The 27,997-nt window shown below is 35.1% G+C and overlaps 1 protein-coding gene across 8 annotated transcripts; it reads right to left on the bottom strand.

Moving 5' to 3' along the window:
* Positions 1-10,160: 10,160 nt before the first annotated feature.
* Positions 10,161-20,101, bottom strand: GLX1 (glyoxalase/bleomycin resistance protein/dioxygenase superfamily protein). Of its 8 annotated transcripts, none has more exons than XM_088858197.1 (10): positions 19,929-20,101; positions 17,788-17,888; positions 14,940-15,615; positions 14,695-14,819; positions 14,403-14,467; positions 14,075-14,287; positions 11,824-11,871; positions 11,509-11,616; positions 11,135-11,287; positions 10,161-10,476 (listed from the first exon to the last, which is right to left on the bottom strand). In XM_088858197.1, exons 3-10 carry the CDS (start codon positions 15,062-15,064, stop codon positions 10,426-10,428), a joined length of 888 nt encoding a protein of 295 aa, XP_088714323.1. In that variant the 5' UTR covers positions 15,065-15,615; positions 17,788-17,888; positions 19,929-20,101; the 3' UTR covers positions 10,161-10,425. The 8 variants fall into 8 exon arrangements, with proteins under 8 accessions (XP_088714323.1, XP_088714322.1, XP_011627613.1 ...); XM_088858196.1 differs by having other exon boundaries at positions 14,940-15,085; XM_011629311.3 differs by lacking the exon at positions 17,788-17,888 and having other exon boundaries at positions 14,940-15,085.
* Positions 20,102-27,997: the final 7,896 nt, after the last annotated feature.

Below are 27,997 nucleotides of genomic sequence, written 5' to 3'. Positions count from 1 at the left end.
AAACTCATATACCAAGCCCTTATGGGGCAATTACATATAAAACAAGACTAGCTTATGAATTACACTTTCAAAGCACAAATTACATAAACTATGTCCCAAAGCTTAAATACATCATGCAACTAATCTAAACAAAATTTTAAAGAATAAAATCAACTAAACAGGGAATTAGAATGCCAAATTAAAATAGGCAAGCCATGTTTCGAACTCCTTGTGCCGAGGCCACACAATCGGGCCTTATAAAGACTTAATTTTGTCCCTTCGGAGTGTACAAAAGTAGTTAAATGGGAAGAAATTATACACCTTAAAATCACTTTTTAAGATCTCAACACACTAGCATTATCATCCAAGTGTACAAAAGTGGTTAAATGGGAAGAAATTACACACCTTAAAATCACTTTTTAAGATCTCAACACACTGGCATTATCATCCAAAACAGAATACAAAATGTTTGAATCGAATCAGATAAAGAACAAGAGAGTTATGGCCAAACTACACACAGTGGTCCCTAGGACCACCTTGTGCCGAGGCCACGTAATCGGGCCCTATAAGGACTTAATTTTATTTTTTTGGATTGTACAAAAGTGGTTCAATCTCACAAGAGTGTCTAATCCAAATGGGAAAAAATTACACACCTTAAGATCACTTCTTAAGATCTCAACACATTGGTATTATCATCCAAAACAGAATGCAAAAGGTTTGAATCGAATCAGATAAAGAACAAGAGAGTTATGGCCAAACTACACACGGTGGTCCCTCATACCACCAAAACAGTCTTGTATGGAAAGATTATGAACCCCCATAGGTAAAAACGTGATGAAAAAGTTCTGAAAATGAAGTGACACTTTGAGACTAAATCATTTGATGGGTTTAAAACATAGTAATTAAATAATACTATGCATGATCATGGATTCTCCTGCATATAGGCTATAACTCATGAAGGACCATACTATGAATAAGTATATGATGAAAAAGATGATCAAATGGGGATTTTAAGATCAATAAAACTTTTCTAAATTCAAAACTCCAGTAACTATAGATGCCAAGGATATGATCTTATGAGAAAAGAAAATTCAATGAGGTTTACCTCGATAAATGCACACTATGAACGTAAGCATAAGAAAGGATGTTCATCATCAAAATCACTATTAATGAACTCCAAAAGTTCTCTCTCTTTAATTTTCTCTCACAAAACCTTAGAAGAAGGAGGGGAGTAATAATTTTTCAAAATGGTTCAAGAGTTGAGATAGTTAGGGTTTGAGATCTCAGTATGTGTTTTTATAACATGGGTGTAACTTTGGATTCAATCAACACCCTTGATGCACTGATTTGAAGGCACAAGAGAGGCTAATGTAATTGGTAAAGCTCACATATGTGGAGATATTCTTCTTTATCAAAGCCAATCACTTTGTAGATCTAAAATTTCAAACCAATTAATTTAAAGATAATGTACCCTTCATACAAGTGTGTAAAGATATCAACTCAAATTTGAAAATGCATTTTATCTTTAATATCAAATAAATTAATTAATTAAACTTCACACATGTCTTGCATGACCCATGTGTGAGTTAATTAAGACATGTGATAAAAAAGGGGCTTTAATTTATAACATTATATAACAAAATATAATAATATATCACAAGACATCATAATACAACCCCTTAAAAAACAAGCAACCAAATTCCAATCTAGTCCCCTGCTTAGGGATAAGTGCCCAGCTGGCCGGTGATCCTAGAGTGAGGTATGGGGTGCCATGTGGTAGCCCTATGGCTGCTCGGACGCCACATGACACTATCAGGTCAAGACTACAGTAGAATTTGAACCAAACAATATGAAAATCCTTATTTTTTTAGTAAATAAAATTCTAGAAAATTCTCTAAAATTCATAATAAATATTTAAAGTATTTTTGAGCAATTATTAAGTTTTTCTCACCATTATAAAATTAGATAAAAGGTATAGTGAGATCTCAGGTTAATAACTATAAGTATCGGAGTACTCCATTGGGTTAGTCCCGAATGATGTTTCGTCGAGTCTCAGATCGACCCAATAGACCTTTGTTCCACAGTCTAAAGTAGAGAATTATAATTGAACATATCAATACCGCTGAGCCAGAACTTTCGATCATTCGGCTCTCAATGGATTACAGGTGTACCCTGTGGGACATGATCCAACTCAATTACAGAGGTCCTCTCAAAGCACATGTGCACTGGTTCTTCCAAACTTGGATGATGCATTTGGAAGAGTAGCTTCCCGTGCGAAATAAAAATGCACATCCCATGCAATGGTCTCCTGTCAGGATACAAACTTATGTCCCATAAGTCTTGACCATTCCATACAGGGTGAATACTCAATAAGTACTCGGGTTCTATTTTTCTCATTTGGATTCTCCAAGCCCTGGTCGATTGTAGCTAAACATGAGGCTAACCTATAAAATTCTGGCTAGGAGGTGACCCTCACACCTCCTTGAGAAATTGATTTCTCAACACGTGAACTCTCGATGCCTCATGCGTACTCGGGGTAAAAGAATATGGGCTCCATTTTGCAAGACGCCAAGATTTCAATCTCTCAACCACTCTTACTGAATGAGAGACTACTGGAATTTAAGCCTTGATAGGCCATATTTCCAACACTCTCTTCCTCGGTCACTGAATGAGAGACAACTTATGAAATCTTGGGCTTCACGTGAAGGCCTAAATTCCTAAGTAGTCTCTCATTCAACAGTCTTTAGTGGGCTTCACGTTCTCCAAGTGGTTTGTCTTTGCGTGCTAGCCGTTGCTTTGTATAGCAAGAACACTTTATCTTTCTTTGTGCTTCACCAACATTTAAGACAATGCGTTCAGTCATTAAGCTAGACAGGGCCTTCTTACATCAGTCACTCTGAAGGGTGTTTGGATGATGAATGTAGGACTACATAACTTGGGCAAGTGTATGATGATTCAAAAATTTATTTATTGTCTTTATTTTCACCACCTAGATTATTTACAATATAAATGCATTATGAGAAATTATAGAAACATAAGAAATCCAAAGGATTCTCACTTGCTGCCATTTTAATCATTCTTTATTACACAAACAAGATTGCATAAACTTAATATTTGAGAGCATGAAACATATAACTGCGTAAATAGAAAATAAATTGCCCAAATACTAACTCAATTTGACTTTGCACACCCCACTACGGGTCTTCTCTTCCAATGAGACACGAGATCAAGGTCTTTCTCAAATCTTTAAAGTATAGGTAATCTCAGGCTATCAACCCTTCCAAATCAGAGAGCAATAATGCAACTATGGGCTAGGTATCAATACCTAGTATGGTAGGTTAGGTCTCATACCTAGGCTTGGTAGGCTAGGTCTAAATACTTACGCTTGGGGCGTGCCCCTTTCCTGAACTCCTAGGGTTTAGGGCGTGGCCCTCTTTTCTTTTATCAAAGATAACTCTATCTTAGAGAGGTTAAAGAGAGAAGAGATAGAGAGAGAGAGGGTGGCGTGCCACCTTGTGAGAGTGTGAGAGAGAGAGAAGTCAAGATCGAAAGAATAGGACCTCCCATGGTGCCTATTTATAGACTTTTTCTAAGGTTACGGTTTCTTAGGGTTAGCCATCTTTATGTACAATAGATCCAAACCATTGATAATAAGAGGCTTGTGGGGTGAGAGATCTTAGACATGCAATCTTTAGATTAATTATCATGATTCAAAAGAATGTGTTAGATCTTTATCTTTCAACTTTCTTAACCTAATCCTATCAAACAAAATCAATATGAAAAATATATCATACTTTTCCATATCTTTCATAAATCTCTTACACATGCTGTATTTTGAAAATCATATCTCTTAATTTCCAAAACTTTCCCATTTTCACTCAATTGATTAACTGGCTTGATTTGTTGGCAACAAAATAGGAAAGAGTGCATAAAGTGGGGTGTGCCTCTCAAGGGGCAGCTAGTGGGCCCCACACACCACCCATATGTGTAAAATATTGTGGGCCCCATAGGTCATGGTGGACCCCATATATATAATAATTTATAAAATCTTTTTGAGGAAATTGTAAATATTTTATTTTTTATCTGAATATTTAAAATACTTAAAATTCAGTTTCTCTCTATTTATAAAATATTTTATTTGTTTATCTGCACTTCTTTTAAGGCATCATGTCCTTCCTTATTTGATAAGCATCTTAATAATATTCCATCATATGACCTTGTATAAAGTTGATCATTCAAAATGATGAATCTGGTAGCATGCCTCTTCAAGGTTAGTCTTTCTCTTCTATTTGAAGGCAATTGCCCATGTAGAATATAACCCAAGAAAAGTTGGCGCCAATCCTGTCAGGGTACTTCCCCGGAAGAGACAACATTCGCAGGGACGGACTCTTCCTCTAGCTTCCTTATGGCTTCCAAAAGATATGGAGGGAATTCAGCCCAAAGGTCCTTTTTATCTTCAGAATCGGGTCCTTCTATTACGGGGATATTACAACACTCCTGAACGGGGATATGAAGTGGGATCTCAAGTCCAAGGAACATAGCAACTCCAAGTTTTGCCAAGATATCTACTTGGACATTACAACCTTTGTTGTATATGTGTCAATGTAACTAATCTATTTTTCCAAGTAGATCTCAAGGCTTGAGTTTGTCTTTCCCTACATCATATGTCCCTTATAATTTTCGAAATATTAGCTGGGAGTTCCCAAAGACTTCCAGGAATCTGATGTCCAATTCGATTGCCATGATGTCAAGCCCAATTATCAATGCCTACTATTCTGCCTCCTTATTCGAGCATCTTTCCTTCAAAGAGAAAGCATAAGAAAGGAGGCCCTTATAGGGCACCACGAAGAAGACCCCAGTTCTGGCTGCATTTGTTTGAGAAGCACTATCAAAGAACATTTGTCATTTTACAAAATCATCAGTATACATGACCTGCTCATCTAGCAAGTCCTCATTCAATAGTGATCTTCGGGTAATGGATGGGGGGGGCAATAAATTCACTAAGGCATGTCCTTCGACGTCGTGTTGTAGGCCATAAGTAATGTCAAACTTCATGAGGAGCAAGGCTCATGTGGCTAAGCGTCCTGATAAAGCAGGCCTTTTCATCAAATACTTGATTGGATATGCACGAGATATCAGATGTATCGGGTGCGCCAAGAGATAATGTGTAGCTTTTGTGCTGCACACACAAGTGCAAAACACAACTTCTCACTAGGCGAATAATTATGCTAATCTGGCATCATGGTGGGACTTAGTATAATGCTACCTCTTTACCTTCATCATTGTGCTGGGCGAGAAGAGCGCCTAGAGACCCTTGTAAGGCTGTCACATACGAGATTAAAAACCTACGTGGACCTGGAGCAGTAAGGACAAGTGGTTTCAACAGGTAATCTTTGATGCTTTGGAAGGCCCTTTGACATGATTCATCCCACACAGAGCAGATATCTTTCTTCATTAATCGAGAGAAAGGCTTGCATCTTCCAAAGACGTTAGATATGAACCTTTGGATGTAGGCTAATATTCTTTGCAAGGAGATTAGCTCATATGTGTTTTTTTGGTGGTGGCATATCTTGTATAGCTCTGATTTTGGTCGGATCGATCTCAATCTCAAGATGTCTTACTATGAATCCCATGAGTTTTCTAAATTTTACCCCCAAATGCACATTTTAGGGGATTCATCTTTAGTTTGTGTTTCCTCAGTCTGCTGAATACATCTAAATCCTCGATGTGGGTTGACCGGTCTTTGGATTTAATGATAAAGTGGTCCACATAACATTCAACCACATCATGTCTATTCAAATATGGCGCCAACATTTTTCAACCCGAATGGCATTACTTTATAGCAATATTTCTTTTTGCTAGATCTGAAGGAAGTCAATTCCTCATCTTCAGGTGCCATTCTAATCTAGTTATCTCTCCGAATATCCGTCCATAAACGAGAAGGCCTCATATACCATTGTTGAATCAATCATGATTTCTGTGAGGGGTAAAAGAGAATCATCTTTAGGCCAAGCTGCATTGAGGTTACGAAAGTCAACGCAAACACGGATTTGTCAAATTTTCTTCTTGATTGGTACTATGTTTGTCAGCCATTTGGGGTCTGTGACTTACCTGAAAAATCCTGCCTTTACCAATTTGCTAACCTTGGCTTCAATTTAGAGAGCAACATCTGGATGAAACTTCCTTTGTGTTTGTTTTATCGGCTTAATGTTGGCATCTACGACCACCTTATGACTGGTGACCGTAGGATCCAACCCCGACATCTCTTGGTAATTCCAGGCGACCACATCTTGATTAATTCGAAGGAAGTCAACGTACTATTCGAAAGAAGTATTTTAACATTTTATACCATATGCAACTATTCCAACTCAAGACCATGTATTTTTCTAAGGTTATTTTAAAATTAAATCAAAAGATCTGGGTGTAGTATTGAATTGTTTCTCTCTCATGAGTGGTTCGATAAATTCCCTAATTGTGTTTATCATGGCAGTTTGGCACTTTCGGGATGATTTGAGATCAAATATAAAATTGTTATTGGTGAGCTAATGTCAAAAATATTTATTGTGAATGCAGGCCACAATGAAGACCCTCTTGTAAGTTCAAACTGATTGGATAGGTACTTTCATAGTGTTTGTGGTAAGTTCTAACACATGAAAACTCGACAAAAAATGACCTAAGTCTCTTCAAGCTTGGACTTCTATTAGGGCCTATTTGGATCCTTGGAAACAAATTATCTAAAAAAATTTATTTCCATTGAAATTCTAGCGAAAAGCATTTCATGAAAATTTGTATTAGGGGTATTTTAATTGTTCAATATATTTTTATCCTATGATAATGAAAAAAAAAGAAAACCTTTGTAGCCCAAGTTTCACATAAATGTTTTTTTTAAATAATAATAAAAAATGGATAACTCTTTTGAGCTATTGGATAATACTAGGTTCATTCTGAACCATTAGAGGGTACCCATCAAACATCCACATCGTACTGACGCTATACCATTCTTTCTTTGTATTAGTTTTATTTGTAGTTATCCTCAAACAAATCTATTTATTTGGGTATAGCAAGTTGATAATCAGAATATATCCTATAAAGAAAATACAAAAAATAGCAAATAAAATTAGGGTCAAGATTTATTCAAAATAAAATAAAGCATTACCTATTCCATAATTGATAGAGATCATAAAGAAAATCAATAACCTAGAAAATGCAAGCAAATAAAAGAAAAAAAGCATAAGGTTTTAGGAGAAAACGAAGAAAATGTTAGTACAGTATAGTTGCAAAGGTATGGAAAAGATGATAATAGAAAAATACTAAAATAAGGGAATTTTTACATGGGTTTTATACAATGAATGAAAGAGAGGATAATAGAAAAATACTAAAATAAGGGAATTTTTACATGGGTTTTATACAATGAATGAAAGAGAGGATAATAGAAAAACACTTAAATGTTTACATGAGTTTATATATAATAAGATTATTTATCTTTATTACAAAGAAATCACAATTGCTCTAGCTATTGGGATGAAAAGTTGGAGAATTTTTCTTTTTGAACTTTAAGTCTTGTAAATCACATACTTATAACCACTCAATTTGAAATTTGAGGGACAAAAATAATTGTAACGTCCTCTTATCAAAAGTAAATAATCCATTTGCATACTTCTCCTTTTTACACACCTGCACAAATCAGTTCATGGGGTTGAAATACGAGTGGAGAGGGTAGTTTTGAAGGATTCCAACCATTAAAGATCTAAAAAGTTATGAGTTATTAACGGAGATTTGAGGGTTAGAGTACATATTATATCGTTTAAAAAGGTCGTTTTTTCCATGAGAATGTAGGTGAAATAGAGCCGATTTTCGGTGGGCGCTTGAATATTGGGTGACACCAATGCTTTAAAACCCGGTGATTGGTGATTTTTGATCCAAGCTGAATAAGTTGGAACCAATCCGATTCTAGAATGGTATGGATCCCGATACAATTCTTTTAAAACTCCATCTTTCTTTTCTTTTTTTTCTTTATGTTTTTTTTTCTTATTTTTTCTTAATTTAACTGCCATTCTCTTTTATCTCTTTTTCTTCTTTATGTTTTTTTTCTTTATTTTTTTTTAATTTAACCGCCATTCTTTTTATTCCATGCCCGTGGCCAAAAAACCGTCATTTTATTTTTGCACATACATTTCCATTTCCATCTATAGGTGTGTCATTTTATTTTTGCATATATTCATTTCTACTTTTTTAGGTGTGTCATTTTATTTTTGCACACATTCATTTCTATTTTTTTCCTCTCTATATTTCATCGATAAGTGTTTTCTCTAAATTCTACTTTTACTTTCGTTCTATATTCCATCTATAAGTGTACTCTCTAAATTCCACTACTACTTTCTCTCTCTAAACTCTACAACTCCACAACTCGATTGGTTGCACATCAATTTTTTCCATTTCTACACTCTCGAGGTCACATCCATTTTTACATCTCTCTGTCCCCAATTTGATTTGCAGCCCTTATCTAAATCTATCAGTTCTCATATAAAAATAAAAATAATAATTGATAATCAATGAGAAATTATAAAGCACAGCCATAATAAAAAATTTGAAAGCTCAATTGAAATAAGATATTTCTTTGATCTACTTCTAAATTTTATACTGCAATTATCAAACTTTCTAGTTTAGAAATCAAACTTCTTTCCATTTTTTAACTAATACCATAAAGATTTTGAATTTGGTATCATAAATTTATTGTTTATTTGAAATTATATAGAAAGACATTTGAAAGACTTCTATAAAAAATAAATAAATAAAAAACTTAACACAATAAAATCATGTTATTCTAATCATATTATTCTAATGACTTATCATGTTAAAACCAAAGTATGTTAGAAAGCACTTAATTCCATGTAAATGCCAAAAGCACGCAAAATAAATAGGAAATTTTGTCTTGACGACCTTAGAATGGTACAAATTACTATTAAAAAATATTTTTGCAATAGTGTGATGATACCCTTAATTCCGCATTTAAGTAGAATTTTATGACAAAAAAAGTGAATATGATAGTTTATAGACAAGTGCTAGTAAAATGTTGGTAATGCATTTCCCATTTCTTTTAGAAAATAGTATTTTTCAAAACGCATCTAAATACTATCCAAACAGCAACAATCCATTTGTAGATAATGTATTACGTCAGTAATATATTTCACAGACAATATATTTCTAGGTATCCAAACAACCCCTTAGAAAAATGCGAAAAATTAGAATGGGTTTTGCATCGACATATAGATAGCAGCCAGAAAAAATAGTGGTTTTCTTTTGTTGTATAGATTGAAAAAGTGAGGACCAATATTTTCTATCTTCGATCAGAGAAGGAACTTTAATGGCTATTCAATGAAGGGCGTGGTCCATGACATAGAAAATAAATCAATGAACAGTATGCGATGGGGAAAACATTTCCACAAAACGTTTTTAGTTTTGGCAATAAAAACAATCTCAATTTTCACCTACAAAAATGAAGTTCAACAAATAACAAAAAATCGCGAGTACTAAGTTCAATTGACTGTGAGGCTGCTTCTCTTCGTCTTGGAGCAGAGAGAAGTTAACTTCAATGGTGATTCAATGGGGAAGAGTGTGTTACATGACAGAAAATAAATCAGAAATCATTTTCACAAAAAAAACTTTTTTGCTGTTGGCAACAAAAACAATCTCAATTTTGAGTCAAACCCAAAATCGAGATAGATTTCCGGCTGGAAATTATTTCCGCCCCCGTTTCTAGATCCAAATGAAGGAAATGGCAACAAAAACAACCTCAATTTTGAGTCAGACCAAAAATCGAGATAGATTTCTGGCTGGAAATTATTTCCGCCCCCGTTTCTAGATCCAAATGAAGGAAATGGTCAAAGTTCCTAAACTTCCTGGAAAAATATTCTTTGCAACACCTTTCCAGGGATGCAAATGCGCCCTTAGGTTATACTTTAAGGCAAATGAGTACACCTTTGAAAGCATAAAATCATACATGTAGCATCCAAACATATGCTAAACACATACTCATAAAAGCAAACTCCATATTCATGAAAACAAGCTCCATATTATCAAGAGTTTATGTCCAGGGATGCAAATGCGCCATTGGGTAATACTTTAAGGTAAATGCGTGCACCTTTGAAAGCATAAAATCGTACAAGTAGCATCCAAACATATGCTAAACACACATATTCATAAAAGCAAACTCCATATTCATGAAAACAAGCTCCATATTATCAAGAGTTTATCTCTTGGGTGCCATACGAGATGTAAAGAGGTTCACTATCAGAAGAGTTTTCGAGGCTACAACTTATCCCAGTGAAAGCACAAAAAGAGAAGAGAGTATCCCTCTCCATATGATGCAGCAAGGGGCATGTAGGTTCAACTAAGCCAAGCTACTAGTAATACCTGCCATCCCAATGCACCAACCAAGATGGAAATTCACCCTTCCTGGTGCAGCTCCTTCAAGAAATCTGAGTGGTCTACAAAAACCTGAAAGCCAAGAAAAGATGAAGACATTGTGCAAGATGGAAACAAGTTCAAAGACGATATGATATCAAATTCTGTAAAAAAAGTTTTATTTTCTGAACTAACAGGACCAGTCAGTATCGAATAATTAACTAACATCAACCTAGAAAACAATCATTTCAGACGTGTTTTTAACAAATAGTACTCTGAATTGTATAGCAATTCACATTGCTAATCAACTTTCAATGTCTATGCATTTTCTCTGTTTGAATTTGAAAAGAATCAATACCAGGCATTTTCCCTCCGTTGCTATGGTAGTTGTCCTTTAAACATTGACAACAATAGCATGCAAAGGAAGAAAATGGTGAATGCTCAACAACCATTGACTGCTCTATCCGTTTAAGTTCTTTTAAAGTTCACCAGAAACTCAAAACAGGAAGTTAGAAACAACGGCAGGCTCACAAAATACCAGAACAAGTTTATCCTACCATTTCAAGATTATGAAGGGCATTTCTATTTGAACAAGTTATGTATGAGAACTATTACATATGCTACAATTTGTACGATTGGCAACCCCAATTTCAAGACAAGAAGAAGACAACTAGCTTTGCATGGCATTTTGGAGAGTCAAATGACAAAGAGCATACAAAGCAAGAACACTTGAACACAAGTGAAAACTCACCACTTTCCATCCATCTGGATCAAGGAAAGATGTAATTTTGGTGTTGATTCCAGGAATGGGCCCTGGTTCCCGGGTTATCTTCCCTCCAAGTTCTTGGGTTACCAGTCGAATTGCTTCAGCAGACTTGTATACATCTTCCGTACTAAGAGCAATCTTCACAGGAACAGTTATTAATATCAGAAGATTCACATCATTCCAGTGGTGGTAATCTAAATCAGTAACAAAAAACACTCTTGAAACAAGGTTAGGAAAAGATATGACACAAAATGATTTGGGCTTGAACTTGCTTGGCTTAAGGCATTGAGGATTATAACACAGCACCCCCACGTTTGGATCCTAGGGCTGGGCTACCGATAAAGAAAGGGATATCACACCTGTGCATAGGCATTTCCTTTAGTGTACTCAGTCACACCATAATTGTATGTCAACTCCAGAACTGTTGTCTCCTTCTCCTCAGCATACCCCATCATAGCTAGTGTGTACTGCATGGATCATTGAACAGAAGGAACATTTTTAACATGGCATTGGCAAAGTGAACTAACATTGAAAAAATATCTCTGATACAATTCTCATGGCTTCAAACATCGTTTGTGGCTTCTGATCTAATTGGGGGAACAATAAAATTGTTAAGTGATACCTTGCGAAACCACATTGCAATCATTTTGAAGTATTGGGAAGTAGTAGGGTACCTTGTAAGCAGGGTTATCAGATATCCTCAATAGCTTCATTCCACAGGCCTGCAAGAGCAAAATGCACCAGGTCACCAATGAGTTATAATGACTGCCTTGATTCTGAATCACAATGTCGTCAAAAATTACCAAGAAGCTTGCGGAAGTGAGAGAAACATGGATGAAAACAGTAAATGAAACCTTCAAAAAGATATATTTACAGCTTGTATGAACAATGAAGAGTTGGTTTCCATGATTTCTATGGATGCAGATCCAATCAAAAGCAGAACTGAGTAACAGGATGAAATTTATAGAACAAGTTTTGGGGCTTGTATTAACAATGCTGAGTTGACCAGCGAACAAGTTTTGGGGCTTGCATTAACAATGCAGAATTGAGCAGTAGCAGCAGCTGCAGCAGTAGCAGTAGTAGTAGCAGCAGCAGCGAACAAGTTTTGGGGGTTGCATTAACAATGCAGAATTGAGCAGTAGCAGCAGCTGCAGCAGTAGCAGTAGTAGTAGCAGCAGCAGCAGCAGTAGTAGTAGTAATAATAATAATAATAGTATTATATTATAATAACAATAATAATATAAGTAACAGCAATAGTAAACAAACAACAGCAACAACAACAAACAACAACACATGACTGGGAAGACAAGTTAAAGTAGCTAACTCAATCCTCCACTCTCTAATATAGTCTTAGTGTTTTTGAGGGCAAGTCCCATGCTAATACTAGTGTAGATACTAAGGAGAGGGTTCGTGGGGTGTACGAGAGCCTTATTGCCAATGGTGAGCCCGATGTATGGGTTATGTGAAGCATAGTGTGGGGATCAGGAGCGGTAATGGTACCGGAATAGGGATCGGGAGCGAGGGATTGAGAAATGCTAGAAGATCCCAATGGTTGGGAACGACGTCCATACAATGCACATGTTAGTGATCGAGATCCCCAAATGTTAGGGATCAAGATTCCAACCTTTAGGGGATCTTCATCTCGACCTTTTGCGATCTTGATCCCAACTTTTTGGGGACCTTGTTACCAACCTTAAAGTGTGATAATCTAGGATTATGTATACTCCTTAAAGTAGGGATCTCATTATTGATAGTAGGCAAGCAATAGTTGTTTTGCTAGTTGGCTACAAATAAAGAAAATCATCCGCTTGTTGCCGTTGTCTTTAAAGGATGGAATCAAGATCCCTAACAGTAGGAATCGAGATCCCTATGAGTGGGGTTCGAGATCCCAAAATTTTAAAAATCGAGATCTTGAGAGATGCGTTCTAGGAGCAATAGAATTGAGATCCTAGAACGGTTCACCTACCAAAGGAAAAGAAAACAAAAACAAAATGATGACCATTGTACATTGTGAACGTGTACTGTCCCGTACACAGTCCATGCTGCACGACTATAAACTGCTTGGTAGGGGCCATGGCCTAGCCCTCGGGCTATAGTTTGTGGCCCAGACTTTAGTTTTTTAGGGCTGAGCCGACCAGACCATTGCCAGCTCTAGCTCCTGCAGAATAAGCTTTCTTGACGATGTATGGGCAGTCCACTTAGGCTGGATGAAGTCAACTTCCAACCTTCCTATATAAAGCACAAGCACAACCCTTCCCTACCAAAAACCAAAAAAGAAAAAGAACAAAATCATGAAAACGATAGGGAAGTTGGCCCTTGGGATGATCAGCCTTTTATCCCTAGTGTAACGTTTACCCATTGAGCAATGGCCCTTCCACTCGGCACCGTCGGGCCACTAAGGCTGACTTTCATTGAACTCGAGATAGGCCTTCGAACGGCCATGACATTTCGCTCGTGACTTGACAACAACAACAACAATAATAATAATAATCTACTGTTGCAATAACCTACGTAAGATCATCCAACAGGTTTGGGATCAAGTAAATAAACATTTAGTTTTAAAAAAGTGCAGCAAAGAGAATCCAACTCAAACAGGATCCTCACAAGGGGGAATAATGTGATCTCTCCAATTCCGCATTTACCGTAAGCCCAAAACCCTGAAAACTTAAATTATCAGCTCATTTTGTAAACATGAACATTGTCAATTATGATCTATCAAATTATCATATGAAAAACTAAAGTCCACGAGATTTTATACAGTCTTCAACTTGATTACATGAATTTGTTCAGGCAATTTGCTGGCTTTTACTGTTTAGGAAATCATCAAGGTGTTTCCCATAATGCTTTTTGAATCTAGGTGTTTTCCATATGCACAGAGGTTATATGCACTAAGCTTCATGAGTGTAATAAATCTAGGGAGCTTACTTTTTCATAGAACTTGATAGATCGGTCCAAGTCTCCAACACGAAGCATAACGTGACAGAGAGGCTCAGGTGTAGGACCCCTCTGAATTAGCTCAAAAATGTAGCCATCCGGATCTTGCGCAAAAGCTATGAAAGTTGTCCCTCCCTTAACAGGACCAGGTTCCCTAGTTATCTTTCCACCCTTTGCCTTGATATCTTCCACCAATTTATATACCTGTTTATGCAAGTGAGTCACTTCTTCACAGAGTACAGAATTCTCTGTTACCTAACCACAAAATCATGGGATGAATTTTAAAACAATAAAATGTAAAATTTAAAGCAATACACACATCTTCCGTTGCAATTGCAAAATGTCCAAAGCCTTTGCCAATATCATACTTATCCACTCCATAATCTGCAAAAGTAAAAGGACTTCAGATGAAGGAAAACAAAAAAGGAAAACATTCTAATCCCAAATTTCACTTGGTAAGACAGTTGCTTATGGCAATATTCCTATTTTCAAACATGGAAAAGCGAGCACCCCTATGCACCACATCACATACACCCACACACCCACCTACATACACACCTGCATGCACACACACCCGCATATAAGAAGCAACGCTAAGGATAGAAGCCTACTATAAGTCAGCTCCACCACGAAATGTGATTCTTCAGGCCCAAATCCAAGAAAGGCATTTGAATATTTCTCTTCAGGAATATCTCTTTTCCTCAAAAGCTTCATCCCAAAGCACTCAGTGTAAAATCTGGTAACATTTACAAAAGAACAGTTAATGAAGGAAACCATCATTCGGAAAATTCATATTGTGGTGTACTCTTTCTACTAAGTAGAATAACTCAGAAGCACAGAAGTAAAGAAGGCCCACTTTATGGTCCTATCCAAATCCCCAACTCGATAAACAGCATGTAGAAACCGGTGCTTGTCTTTCTTAGGCCATTCTAATACATTCTCACTAGAAAGTCCTGATTCAACTTCCGTTCCAGTAGCCATATCCTAAAATGTTATTCTCCCCTGCTCCAATTCATACAAAGAGGTCAACTGCAGTATTTGGACTGGGAAGGAAAAAACCAAAACCAAAATAGAACCAGCCCCACAAAAAAACAAAAAAAAATAAAAAATAAAAAATAAAACATAAAACTCCACCTTAACCGTAAAACCAAGAACAGCTTATAAAACATTGCTTCTCCACAAATCAGACTTGGATTTTGTGAAACCAAAAGCATGAAGAACATGTTGTGGAGACAAATTTTTCTTGCACAAGATAATACCACAAGTTCCGAATCCAGACACTCATGCAAAAAGGAATTACTCACACATATATTCATGGAAAAAAGTGCAATACCTGCCATTAAGTAACAATAGAATAAGATATTAAGACATTCATTTCCTGTTTATACAGCTCTTATAAAAAATCTAAGAGAAGATCCATATATCTAACAGGGAAAGGAACACTAGAGCAGGCAATGTATCTTCATATCAGCTTGTCTCGTTCATTTCGGCTCCAACAATTGTATAGGCTTTTGGTTGACCTGCCCGCAAGCCTGCAAAACAAGAATCCCCATGGTAGACTATCTTTGGCACAAGGTACACCAATTCCTAAAATGCAAAATGTATGCCACACGGAACTTAAGTTTGTGGATCATCTCCTAATTCACTGCTGGTCTTCATGGGAGTTGTGGTCTCCTATCCTTGGCATCTTTGGGATAGCAAGGGCGATTCCCCATACAATAGCAACTTTGATATTGTACTCTCCCTTTTTCTGGAGATTATGTCCTTTGGCTAGGCTATGGGTGCATTTGGAAGGGACAAAAAAATGAAATTTTTTAAAGTAAAAGAGTTGAAGGAACAACTCTACTGGAGATCTGAAAAATGGTCACAATTTGGGCACTTGCTTTAACAAACCTTCAAAGTGATTAATTTCCTTAGGGATAAAGGTCGTCGTGTTCCCATCAAAGATTAGTAGTAGGATGAGCCCAAGGTAAAGCCAAGTTCCATTGAAGTTTAAAGGCAATCCAGGACCGAAGGGTATTATAGTTAAAAGCTTCTTCAAGGATGCTTAGGACATTGCCGTCTTCCGGACCTCTGAACTTTTGTAACTCATACTTGCCAGATGCAAGGGCCCTTCTTACAAGGTTGCAACTTTATTCTAAAGGGGTGGAGAACCCAATAATCATTGAAGGGGATAGTCTTAATGTAATATGGTGGGCCAAGGGGAGTCTAATTCTCGTTAGATACTGATGCTCGTGTTTGATGAGATTCTACAGGATCCTGCGGACCTCTTTTTTTCCTATATTTTTTGGAGAAGCAAATGTAGTGACAGCACACTAGCTAATGAAGGTGTATCAAAGGAGGCTCTCCCCATATTGCGGCTGACCATCTAGACTAACAAAATGTTGTTTCCACATCTCTCTGAGATGCCTTTAACTTGTATACGAAGCATATAATCTTCTCAATAAATCAGTGCAACCAATCAAATAATCAAGGACGCATGGAAGAAGCACCTGCGAAGAGAGTAAATGCTGGTGAAACCCAAAGTGCTAAGAGGTGAGGAGGTTGACAGGACTATGGGTCCAATAAGAGCTTCTAGTTTTCTTCTTTACACATTGAGTATTAATGCACCAAAAGGCAACAATGGAAGTGGTCTAGCAACGGAAAGAACACTCTATAGTTTGAGTATCTCACTGATGTTGCACTTAATTATACTACAGTTCATGTGGAGGGCGATAACAACTTCCATCCACATCCATGTGCTTTTGGAGTACAATGTGAAAGAAGGATATTAAAATGATCTCATTCTTGATTCCAAATAAGTTACTTCAAAACGATGTACATATTGAACAGAGCAAGACATCAAAATACCCTCTAAGATTTCAATATTTCCTTACTCAAAAGTCAACATTATGAGCACAGCATAACTTCCATTACTTTGCAACTTTTTTTTTTTTTGAAAAGGTAACTTTGCGACTATTCCTCCAGCATGTCACAATGACCGGCCTTATTTACCACATATAAAGGACGGCATGCTGTTCACTTATTCCATATGTTATTTAGACACCCTATATTACTTAGACATTGAAACAAGTGTTGGTTTCAGATATGTTTTCAAGGCGCTCAACATTGCAATCTCAAAAATTAGAAACTCGGAGAAACACCTGTACAGTGAGATTTAAAAAATTTAAAATTTTAAAAATAAAAATAATTATAGAAATATGCAAAATTTGCATTATAATGATCAAAATAACTCAAAGGAAAAATAAAAGTATTTGGAAGTGGATTAGAATGATGAAACAGCATGTAAAAAAGTATGGCCTGAACACAAGAATGTAAAAAAAAGTAGGGATTGAAACCAAGATGTTCTATCAAAGCAATACTGCCATACCCACTAACCTGAGGACCAAGCTCATAATTTATGCAGCACTATTACCATATTCATACGATTTCTGGAACTGAAAGTATTGTTTCACACTTGGAAACAATTTTGAAAAGTCAGGCAGTGGCCAGTTCAGCATTTCTGGATAACATAGCTTAACCCACTTCATTAGCTAATGTCATTGACCTTAGGTCCAACCAGGTAGGGTGTTCAGAGATGAGCAACCCTTGATCATAGTATGCTACTTTCGTACCCCTAATATGTAAGCTACCCCTAGTAGCTATGTTCTCAATTCATCTCATATGATACTTTTTAACCCAGTCATCAGATGTTTTAGGCATACCTTGAGTCCATTAGAAACCAAAAATCCTCCTAAAGATGCTACATCTCAATCATGTTGCAAGCCAGATCGCATACAAGTAGTTACAACCATTAGAACTGAAGCTGCTAACCAAAAAGTGGAGACAGAATCATTCTCTCCAGAAAAAGAAACTAAACCATAGCTTTTTGACCATACAATATATAGTAAATTGAGATCCATTGAGTAATAGATGCACGTATAGGAGACCAGTTGCCATGCCAACCTAGTCGTTAAGAATAATGACTATATGTCCAATTAGTCTACAACGACCAAACAAATAAATAACTTATGATCAAATGACCTAATAAATTCCATGGAGCAGTGAGACAAACTCTGATATTGTGGATGTTTGACATTACAAACAATAGATAATCTGTTTACTTTTACCTTCTTTCCAGAGTGCCAAGATCAATTTCATTCAATATAGTCCAAAAAAAAACAAGTTCTTCTGTATTAATCCCAGATGATGAGATACTGCAAATTAAAATATTTTAACTTATAAAAACGACATCTCGGCTTGAGTGGTCACGGGTAACAAGGATGACACAATATTACGCTTAGAGTTCCATTCCTACTGAAAAAAAACAATTCTAATTCGTTTTGCTTCTATCAGTTAAATAACAAGTACAAGCTCTACAAAGTACAGAATCAGGATCAAGTCCATTTTATAAAGAAGAGCTTCCATATGATCAACACACTAATTTTAAGGCCACAATTTATTAATTAACAAAAGAGAAGAATAATATTGCAAGCCCCAGATAATAATTAGATTAACTTGTCCATAAGAAATCAGTATACACCTAAAGCCGACAACATATGAAATTATGAATCTAGGGCCAAGTTTGTATGATGGATCATATAGAGAAATATATGCTCTCTTACTAAATAAGGGCTACATAGTCGTTTTATGAGTTATGTTAATGAAAAACAGTATCCATAGATTAAGCAACATCAATGCATAAAAATGTAAAAATATTAATAAAGAATCAACATGTTATCTACCAAGAACAACAGCTTCTTTAGGAGAAAGACCAACTCACACAAAAGATTTGATGCTTATTAGTACGTCATTTGAAACCCATAAAGGAAAGTCATACCCATTATAACATCAGCCGAATGCTGGTGGCAAACTAAAGTGCATATAGTTGATGGTTTCTAAGAAACATAATCTATTTGCAGCACGAAGCAGAATATTTTTCAGTAAACAGTGTATCTTCCTTTCCCAGATAAAAGCGAAGATAAACGAGACTGCTTAAATAAGTCATGCACATGAAGCACTGAAATAGAATTCTGAGAATCGAAATAATATAAATTTCAAAAGCACTTCTCTGCGACTCTCTTGAGAAAATCAGATGAATCAGATCTCACTGGTAGTAGGTAACAGAAAACAATTTAACATGCAGATATTATAAATAACATTATCAACCTATCACCAATGCTGCTCTTCATTACAATGGCCAATCAAATCCACATGTAAAACAGGTGATCACAACTCAAAAATAACGACCAACAATATCATCACTTAAGGGATTACCTAAAGATAATAAAATGATAGCAGTATCAAATAAGACTCCAAAGAAGGAGATTGATGAACACATCAACACCGAAGTATCTAACCCAATAATCCAGCAGTTCAAGTGATCAATAATCAGAAACAAGCCAAGAATCCCCATAATATTACAAATAACAATCAGCCCGACGGTACTTTTGCTTCATGGCGTCCTCAACAAACGCATAAGAAAATCCAATTAAATATTTACGAAACTGCTTCTCCCGAATCATTAGTATAGCAAGCATAGTTATGACAGATGTCACTCTTTAACTTTTATAAAAATCCGAATCAGGATTTCACCGTTGATCACATCAATTACTTCACTTCATTTGCAATGTAGGAAGATAATCTATAACGAAAACTGGAAAAAAATGCAAATCCCATACAACAAAATAACGCATCGCAAAAAAATGGATTAGAGAATGCTAGAATGAGATATGATCGAAAAAAAAATAAAAAAAAAAGAGAGAATTATAACAAATGAAATTATAAGCAACTTTGAATTATAACAAATGAAATTATAAGCAACTTTAACAGAAGCACACAAACAATGTGAGGAGCGAAGCAATACCTAGAAAGAGCGCGAATTAAAGAGAGCTTACAGTGAAGATGAGAAAACGGAGAGCCCTAAAAAGAGCAGTGATGTGCTGTTCAGCAAGGCGCGGTGGGGTGGTACACATATAGAAAGCAATCAGATTCATGAATAGAGCCCGCAAAGTTGCAAACAACACCTGCACATCTTGCGTTTGATGATTGGCACGCGCAAGCAATTCCAATCTTTGTGGGGTCACCCCTCTCTAAATGGACGGCAGGGATTTACATTGCCTTGGGATAGTGCATTAAGGCAGATGTGAGACACTGGAAAGCTCCCCCCACTATTGGCTGATATTTTAATAGGCGAATATTTATTTTTTGGCATAAGGTGATAATAGTGCACAATCAAAATGAAATGTATTTTGCTTAATTATGTAGGGAAAAGGTTTATATAAGGATGCTATCTTAAATTGAAGAACTACGGATGCCCCTCAAAAATCTGTCGGAAAAGGTAGTTTTAATATTGAAAAACCCTTTGATTGATCATCTCGACATCGAGATATATGATTATGAAAAATAAAAAGATTAAGTATCAGAAATAGTACATTTTACAACATATTATCTACAGTGTCCATTTTCAAATTTTCATATGTTTATAGATCTACTTGATTTTAACCTTTTTTTAAATTTAAAATTTTATAATTAGATATAAAAATAGATTTTGTGATAATCCTAATAACATTTTACATCAAAATTATATAGCATGATAAAATTTGAAGGTGTATCTTACCTCTACACCTACAGATGCATTCGTATGCCAACTGCACCCATTATGTAGATTTGGTGTTGGAAACTCTTACGATGACTTGAAAATTCTGTTCTTAAGCTCGAAAAATATACTGTTTGAGCAAACCTATGAACACAAATTTTTGAAGAAGGGGTCTAAATAGAATGGTGCAAGATGTACTATTTTAGGCACTTGAAATCTTTTTGTATTTGATCATATATATCAAATATCGAGGTTGAGAAGATCAATCGGAGGATTTTCTAACATTAAAAGAACCTTTTTTTTTTTTAGGGTTTTACAGTACACCATACCTCTTCTTTAGTATAAAATTAATGTCTTATATAAATTTTCTCCTAAAGTGGAGCATCTAGGTCAATATTAATAAGGTTGCAATCTTAAACATACAAAGGATGGTGTACCTCAAACTTTGTCATGAGAAATAATTTTGAGGTCGAAAATTCCTAGGATGGTATCTGCTATACATTTAAAACTCAAAAAATGGTTTAAATCAAACAGTTCTATAAATGCATGAAAATATTGAAAATAGACGGTCTGTATAATGTGTTGCAAGATGTACTATTTTTAAGACTTGAAATCCCTTATTTGTTTTTTTCCAGCATTAATATATCTCGATATCGAGATGATTAATTAGATGTTATTCCAACATCAAAACAACCATTTTCGAAATATTTTAGAGGTGCACCTTAAGTCTACATTTTAAAATAACCTTATATAAAAGTTTTCCTTATGTTACACAATCACGAATTAAAATTTAGAATTAAAATTTAGAGTCAGAGCACCAATAAACGAGCGACGCATATGAATTAATAATCACGAACTTTGCTTTATGATATGAAATAGTGGCCATGAGCTTTAGCTTTGCTCCGAAAGGCGATTGCTGCACGAAGTGTGAAGTCGACCTTTCCAACAACAAAAGATCATTACATGAAGGGAAAAGTTTATACAGAGCTTAGAAGAGGTTGTTTTGGTGCCCAAATATCTTTAAATTGATAATCTCGATCTCAAGATGCATGGACACAAGCCTTATCCTGAACTCGGGCCATAGTTTGTTGCCTGTTTCCCCTCCTTGCCAGCCCTACAGCCACAAAAGAATCTTGAGACCATTCCTCCTTTTAAATCTGCATAACTAGAAAGTTTTATGCGCTTGATTTACATCATGATAAAATCCACTTTTTTTTTTTTATTATTATTAATTTATTATCGCCAAGATAAAAGTAAATTATTGTCTTTCAATTATTCCTACAAATAACATGTGACCATGTCATTTAATAACAAATAACTTAAATCTATGTATTTATATATCTTACTAATTTTTTTTATATGACTTGGGGATGCAATGATTTATTTATATTTTATATTTTTCATTTTAGTAATATTAATATATTAATTTTATGAATACTATAATATTAGAGCTATTTATTGGTTTACAATATATTCCCCAAGGACATTTATTTCATTCTCAGTTTTAAAGGAAAATAACATACATATTTATTATATTTACTGTTATTAAGGGATTACTTTCAAATTTCCGTTATTACATCTATCTCCATTTTTTCAAAAAGCCGAACTGCCCATTTTCAGTTTTTTTATGTTTAAAACATTCAGGTTTTTAAAAACTGAGAAATGAGAGTTGGTTATTCAAAAACTAAAAATTAGCTAAATTCGGTTTCTCAAAAACATAATTTGTGTTTTATCTTTCAAAAATTGCAGGGAGAGCGTTTTCACAAAATAGCTAAATTCAAAAACCAAATTTATTTTGCAGAGAGTACTTTCCCTCACCCAAACCTATATATCGACTTGCAGAGCCTGGGAGAGCGTTTCTTTTGCCAAAGCAACAATGCACGCCATGGCTTTGGCTCCCCCCATACAAACATAGCCCCAAAACACTACATGCTCCTCTCTTTACTCTCTCTCTACCAAATGCAGCTCTGCTTTTTCTCTCTCCTCACTTTCTTCTCTGTTCCACCAAATGTACCTTTGTTGGTTCTCTCTCCTCACTTTCTTCTTCTCCCCCAGGCCCATGTTTTCTTCTTCTTCACTCTCTTTGCGTTCCATCAAGCTGACCGCACTTGCAATAATCATGTTCTGGACGAATGGGTTTTGAAAGACGAGAACACAAATTCGGTTGAACTAATCTTCAGTTTTTGAATAATCCAATAAGCTTATTTCTCAATTTTTGTTTTAAAAATTTCGGTTTTTAGAAAATCGAAAATGGACAGTTCCGTTTTTTTTTAAAATAAATAAATATTATGAAGTTGAAAAAATGGGTATAGATGTAATAATAGAAACTTAAAAGTAATTTCGTAATAAAAGTAAATATAACAAATACATACATTATTTTCTCCAATTTAATGACCTATACCAATAACTTTGTCATGGACAATGTTGTTATGGAAAGTGTATATTATGGACATTGTATATGGAAAAAATGGGTGTACTATTTTGTATTTATGGCAGTCCTGCTGTTCTATTGGTGTCCATGACATGTTTCTATTTATACAATCCCTTTTTTGTATATAGGAAATTGAGTTGGTATATTTAATAGGTGAGGTTTTTATAAGCTGTCAACTTTAAACAATCACAGTAAGGTGCACCTCAAAATCCTATTAAAAAAAAGGATGTATTTTTGGTGCCGAGATCTTATCATAGTCTAAAAGTTTGTTTTTGACCCCATATGAAATTAAAAGCTCCAAAAATGGCACAAATGTAGCAGATCTATGAACATTCAAAAAACTTGAAAATGGGCAGTGTAAGCAATGTGTTACAAGATGTAATATTCTTAGGACTTGAAATTTATTTGTTCTTTCATATTCATATATATTGGAGTCAAGATGATCAATTGGAAAATTTTATAGTGACAAAACAACCTCTTTAGATGGGTTTTTGAGGTGCACCTTACTCTACGGTAGAAGGTTGACACCTTATATAAATTTTTTTCATATTTAAAATATGACGAATATATAATGTTCTTTTCAGATAAACTTGACACTCTTTCATGGTATCGGAGCCACCAATCTACTCCGTCCATTGCTTGAGTCTGCTCTCGCCAAAGACTAATCATCTTCGACGATTAGGTTAATTAGTTCTTTGATCACTTCCCATTTCCCTTTGCCAAATCACAGTTATTTTTTGCTGCTTGTGTTTTCTTCTCTATTAGATACACATCTTAATGGTCATCATTCACAAAAAATCAGTAGAACTTCAGTCATTTATTTGCTTAACAATCATTTTCTCTCGCTCTATGCACCTCATTCATTGATTCGTTAGAGGTGAACTATTTCAAGAAGATCATTTAGCAAAAGTTACTTAGGAAAACCTTACTAGTGCTTCTGATAGTTTTGCTCCTGTACTTAAATCCATATTGACGGGGAATTGTATCTTCATCCTCCACTAAAGGACCAAGTGCCACATTCTACTCACATGAGACACTCACGAGGAAAGTTGAACCACTATTGGCTGAATTAAGGACACGGCCAAATAGTTGACCTGATCAATGTGAAAAACGAGTAAAAAAACAATAGAAGGGGAAGTAGACAAAAATTCATAAATGGTCACTTGGATTACTAACTCTATTATAACTTTCATCATTATACCTCTTGGGAAATAGGAAATTACTAACTCTATTATAACTTTCATCAATATACCTCTTGGGAAATAGGAAACTATTAGGAGGTTTTGAACCTCCTTGCTTCTTGGTACGTCCAAACCAACTTTGCTTAGAACTATAAGCTTGAGGTGGATGTCCAAGCTTTGAGGCGAAGGAAAGGGTATCGTCTCTAATTGTCATTCCCAAACTTTGGTCATTTAGGATTTGTTGGCCCTAATAGGGCCTAATTGACCAATGGATGTAGAAATTTATTATAAACATAGGACAGAGATGCACATAGCATGGTTTTTTTTATGCCATTACAAGATGATTTCGAGTTAATCTAAGCATCTATTCTCTATCACAATCATTTTCCATATGCTCCCTTTTGAGCCAATGACGAAAGAAACAAGGTATGGCACAATTGAATCTTCTTCATTAGATAGAAAATATATTCGTATAATTTGAATGCACCATCATCTATTCTCTATCACTCTCCTTTTATGTCATTTTATGCCACTCTTTTTAATCCAATGGCGAAAGAAGCAAGGAATGACACAATTCAATATTCTTCATTTGATATAAAATATACTCTTATAACTTGAATGCACCATCCTAGGATGGTATACAATCCTGCTCTACTTTAGTTGTGATTGGGAACCATATGGACATATCCAAAGTAAGATGCAATTTTTGAAAAGAACTTGGATAGGTGAAGTTGAATTGTCCTGCTAAACCCACAGCACCAAGCTTTACGGCAATATTTGCTCCATCTTAGACTATCTCATATCCAAGCCATGTCACTGCCAAATACATTATGGATATGAGCAAATAAGCGCTCTTTGATGAGGGGGGCTAGCCCTTGCCTTGTATGGCCCTAATCCCCAGAGGCCTGGCCCTGCTTGGACTGGGTAGAAGAACCCTCCACATAGGCCAATCTCTGGCCCTACCAAGGTTGGGCCATTCTAGACCACACCAGAACAATCAAAGGTAAAAAAAGAAAAGAGAAGGGAGCCTAAAATGGGCTTGAGAATTTATTTAAAATGATGACAATTAAAGGCACACGTCTGACCAAGGATACATGTGGTTCCCAAATAACCAATAGGTCCGTATGGTCTTCAAATGAGGCACTTGTGGTCCCCACTACACTCAAACATTTGGGTGACATCATCACGAAGTGGGGACTATAGTGATGCTCTTGTTTGTTTTACCACATAATTATTGATTAAGTTGCTTAAAATAGGCAAACGAGCATTGCTTATAAGGGAATTGAATTTGATATTTGGATTGAAACCTTAGGGATAATATGAAACTAAAAATCTAACTTGCATGATACATGTCATACTTTCTTTCATACCATGTACATGTCTTGTGAAAGTTAGTTGGCTTAAAAAGTATCGCACCTTATATAAACCAAATGAGGGACACGTCCATCACAAATCACAATCTCTCGTATCAAAGAAGATTGCGACGGGCGAATTGCACTTTGTGTGCAACCTGGATTTTGATGTTGAAGTTAAAGTTTAATTTAAAATTGGAACTTAGAGGAAATTTAGAATTGAAATTTAAATTTAGGAAAAACAGCGTTAAATATCATCCCCAGATTTATGACAGTTAGTTTGCAGGTAAATGACCTAGTGTAGGCACCCCTTGAAATTCTAATTAAGGGAATTTTTAAAAATCTCGATTCTGAGTCAAAAGACCACAAACCCTAGTAGACTACGGGTGATCTAAACACAGTAGAGGTAACCTCAAAACTATCCAAAAACTTGTCCCAATACCCTCACATAGTCACCTTAGACACACATGAGCCTTGTGAACTCAAAAAAACTTACCCAATCAGCGATCAGACATCTAGAAACCCAAAACCGAGACCCTAAAGTCCTAGCCTTGTACACCCCATCAAAAGTATTTAAAATTTGATTAAATTTGATTTTAAATTATATAAAAAATTGCTAACTTTCCAACGGTCCAATAATCACTTGAATCGGACATATGGTTAGAAAGTTATGGCCTAGGGGAATTTGTTTGAAAAAATAACATTTTAGTCCTTATCGAGGCAGGACACGTGTCAACATGTGATGCGTCGTGCGGCCTGACGGGCCATTATGCGTTTTAAGCCTGTTTTGGCTTTATGTGTCAAAAATAAGTTAGTCCACATTTTAAGCCCATTTTGACTTTATTTTAAACCTCTACAAAACCATGCAAAAATTCTTAGAAAATAGGAGAAAAATCCCCAAATTAGAAAAATAACTAAAAAAATGCTCACAAATAGAAAATAAAAAATAAAAAATAAAAACCTTAAAAATTCCTAGAAATTATAAAAAATCAACAAAAATTAATAAAAATTATAAAATTTGGATTTTTGCTTCAAAGATCTCCAAAAACCTAGAAAACTAAGCAAATCCTCCTGCACTCCCAAGAAAAGTCAAGGTAGATCCTGCCTAAATTTACAAGATTTTCTATCAACCTTAGGAGCCGTAGATCTAGGTAAAAGAACATTAAATATACTAATTCTAGCAAGAAAATACATAAAAAAAAGGAGATGGTAGTGCAAATCAGAAGAGTCACCTAATCCAAACCCGAAACTCTAGGTTCTAGGTCCTTGAGGTAAATATTTCTTTCTCTGCATAATTTAGTTTATTTTTTGCATTTAATTCTCTGTTTTATTTTTTCTGAAAATTTATTTAGATTTAGTTAAAATTTAAAAAGATTTTTAAATGTCCAAACACAGTTTTGGAAGAGGTGTTGCCAGTGGACTCATAAAAACACTAAACATGTATAGATCTGCGATGTTTTTTGAGCCCACAATTTGAGGAATCTCACATTCTCCACTATTTCATAAATTAACTAAGTTTAATAAAGGTTTGAATTGATCTCACCTACAGATCGGCATAGATCAGAGTGTAAATAGTTTGGCGTCCATCGTGGGGCTCTTGATTCAGATCCGTATTTTGGACTGTAAGAAAACCTCTTCTTCTTTCTCTCATATTTATTTTCCAGCAAAAAAAAATAGAAAGAAGAAAAACAAGATAGATTTGGAAATATATTATCTTATTAGATTCTATCTTCTCTTTTTAGATCTTAAAGCAATATAGATTTGTAAAGATTTTATCTCTTCGCTTTTAAGAATTTTTTTTTTCTTTTTTTTTTCTCTATAAAAATTTAAGATATTTTTCTCTCAATCTTTATCATTTTTTAGATCATCTTATCATCTTTAGAACATTATTATCATCTATAGATTATGTTTATCATCTTTTAGATCATCTCTATCACCTTTTAGAGATGATAGATAAATATAATCTTTATCATTTTTAGATCATTATTATCATCTTTTAGATCATCCCTATCATTTTTTTTTTATCATCTTTTAGATTATTTTTATCTTCTTTAAAAGCATATTTATCTTATTTAAAATATTATATATATTATTTAGATCTTCTTTAGAAGCATATTTATCTGCTTTTAAATATTCTTTATCTACTTTAGAGCATCTTATCTTCTTTTAAAAATCTTTATCTTCTTTAGAACATTTTTTATCTTTTTAAAGCAACTTTATCTTCTTTAGAACATTCTTTATTTTATTTAGATCATCTTTAGAAGCATCTTTTATCTTATTTAGATAATCTTTTTTCTTATTTAGGTGCATCTTTATTCTTTTTGGAAAACATCTTTAGAAGCATCTTTATCTCTTTTTTAAAAGGCATCTTTA

Source organism: Amborella trichopoda, chromosome 2 (genome assembly GCF_054954075.1).
Source record: "Amborella trichopoda isolate Santa Cruz 75 chromosome 2, AtrichopodaSantaCruz75HAP2 v2.0, whole genome shotgun sequence".
NCBI classification, from domain to species: Eukaryota; Viridiplantae; Streptophyta; class Magnoliopsida; order Amborellales; family Amborellaceae; genus Amborella; species Amborella trichopoda.
The sequence above is the reverse complement of the archived record's forward strand: the minus strand, read 5'-3'. Positions and strand labels throughout refer to the sequence as shown.

What these genes read in the sequence shown, in the direction of transcription:
- GLX1 (XM_088858197.1), bottom strand. Translation starts at nt 15,064, where the DNA reads ATGGCTACTGGAACGGAAGTTGAATCAGGACTTTCTAGTGAGAATGTA. An exon ending in TTGCAATTGCAACGGAAGAT is followed by an intron (nt 14,288 to 14,402) that starts GTGTGTATTGCT and finishes TTGCATAAACAG; the next exon opens with GTATATAAATTGGTGGAAGA. An exon ending in CTATCAAGTTCTATGAAAAA is followed by an intron (nt 11,872 to 14,074) that starts GTAAGCTCCCTA and finishes TTGCTCTTGCAG; the next exon opens with GCCTGTGGAATGAAGCTATT.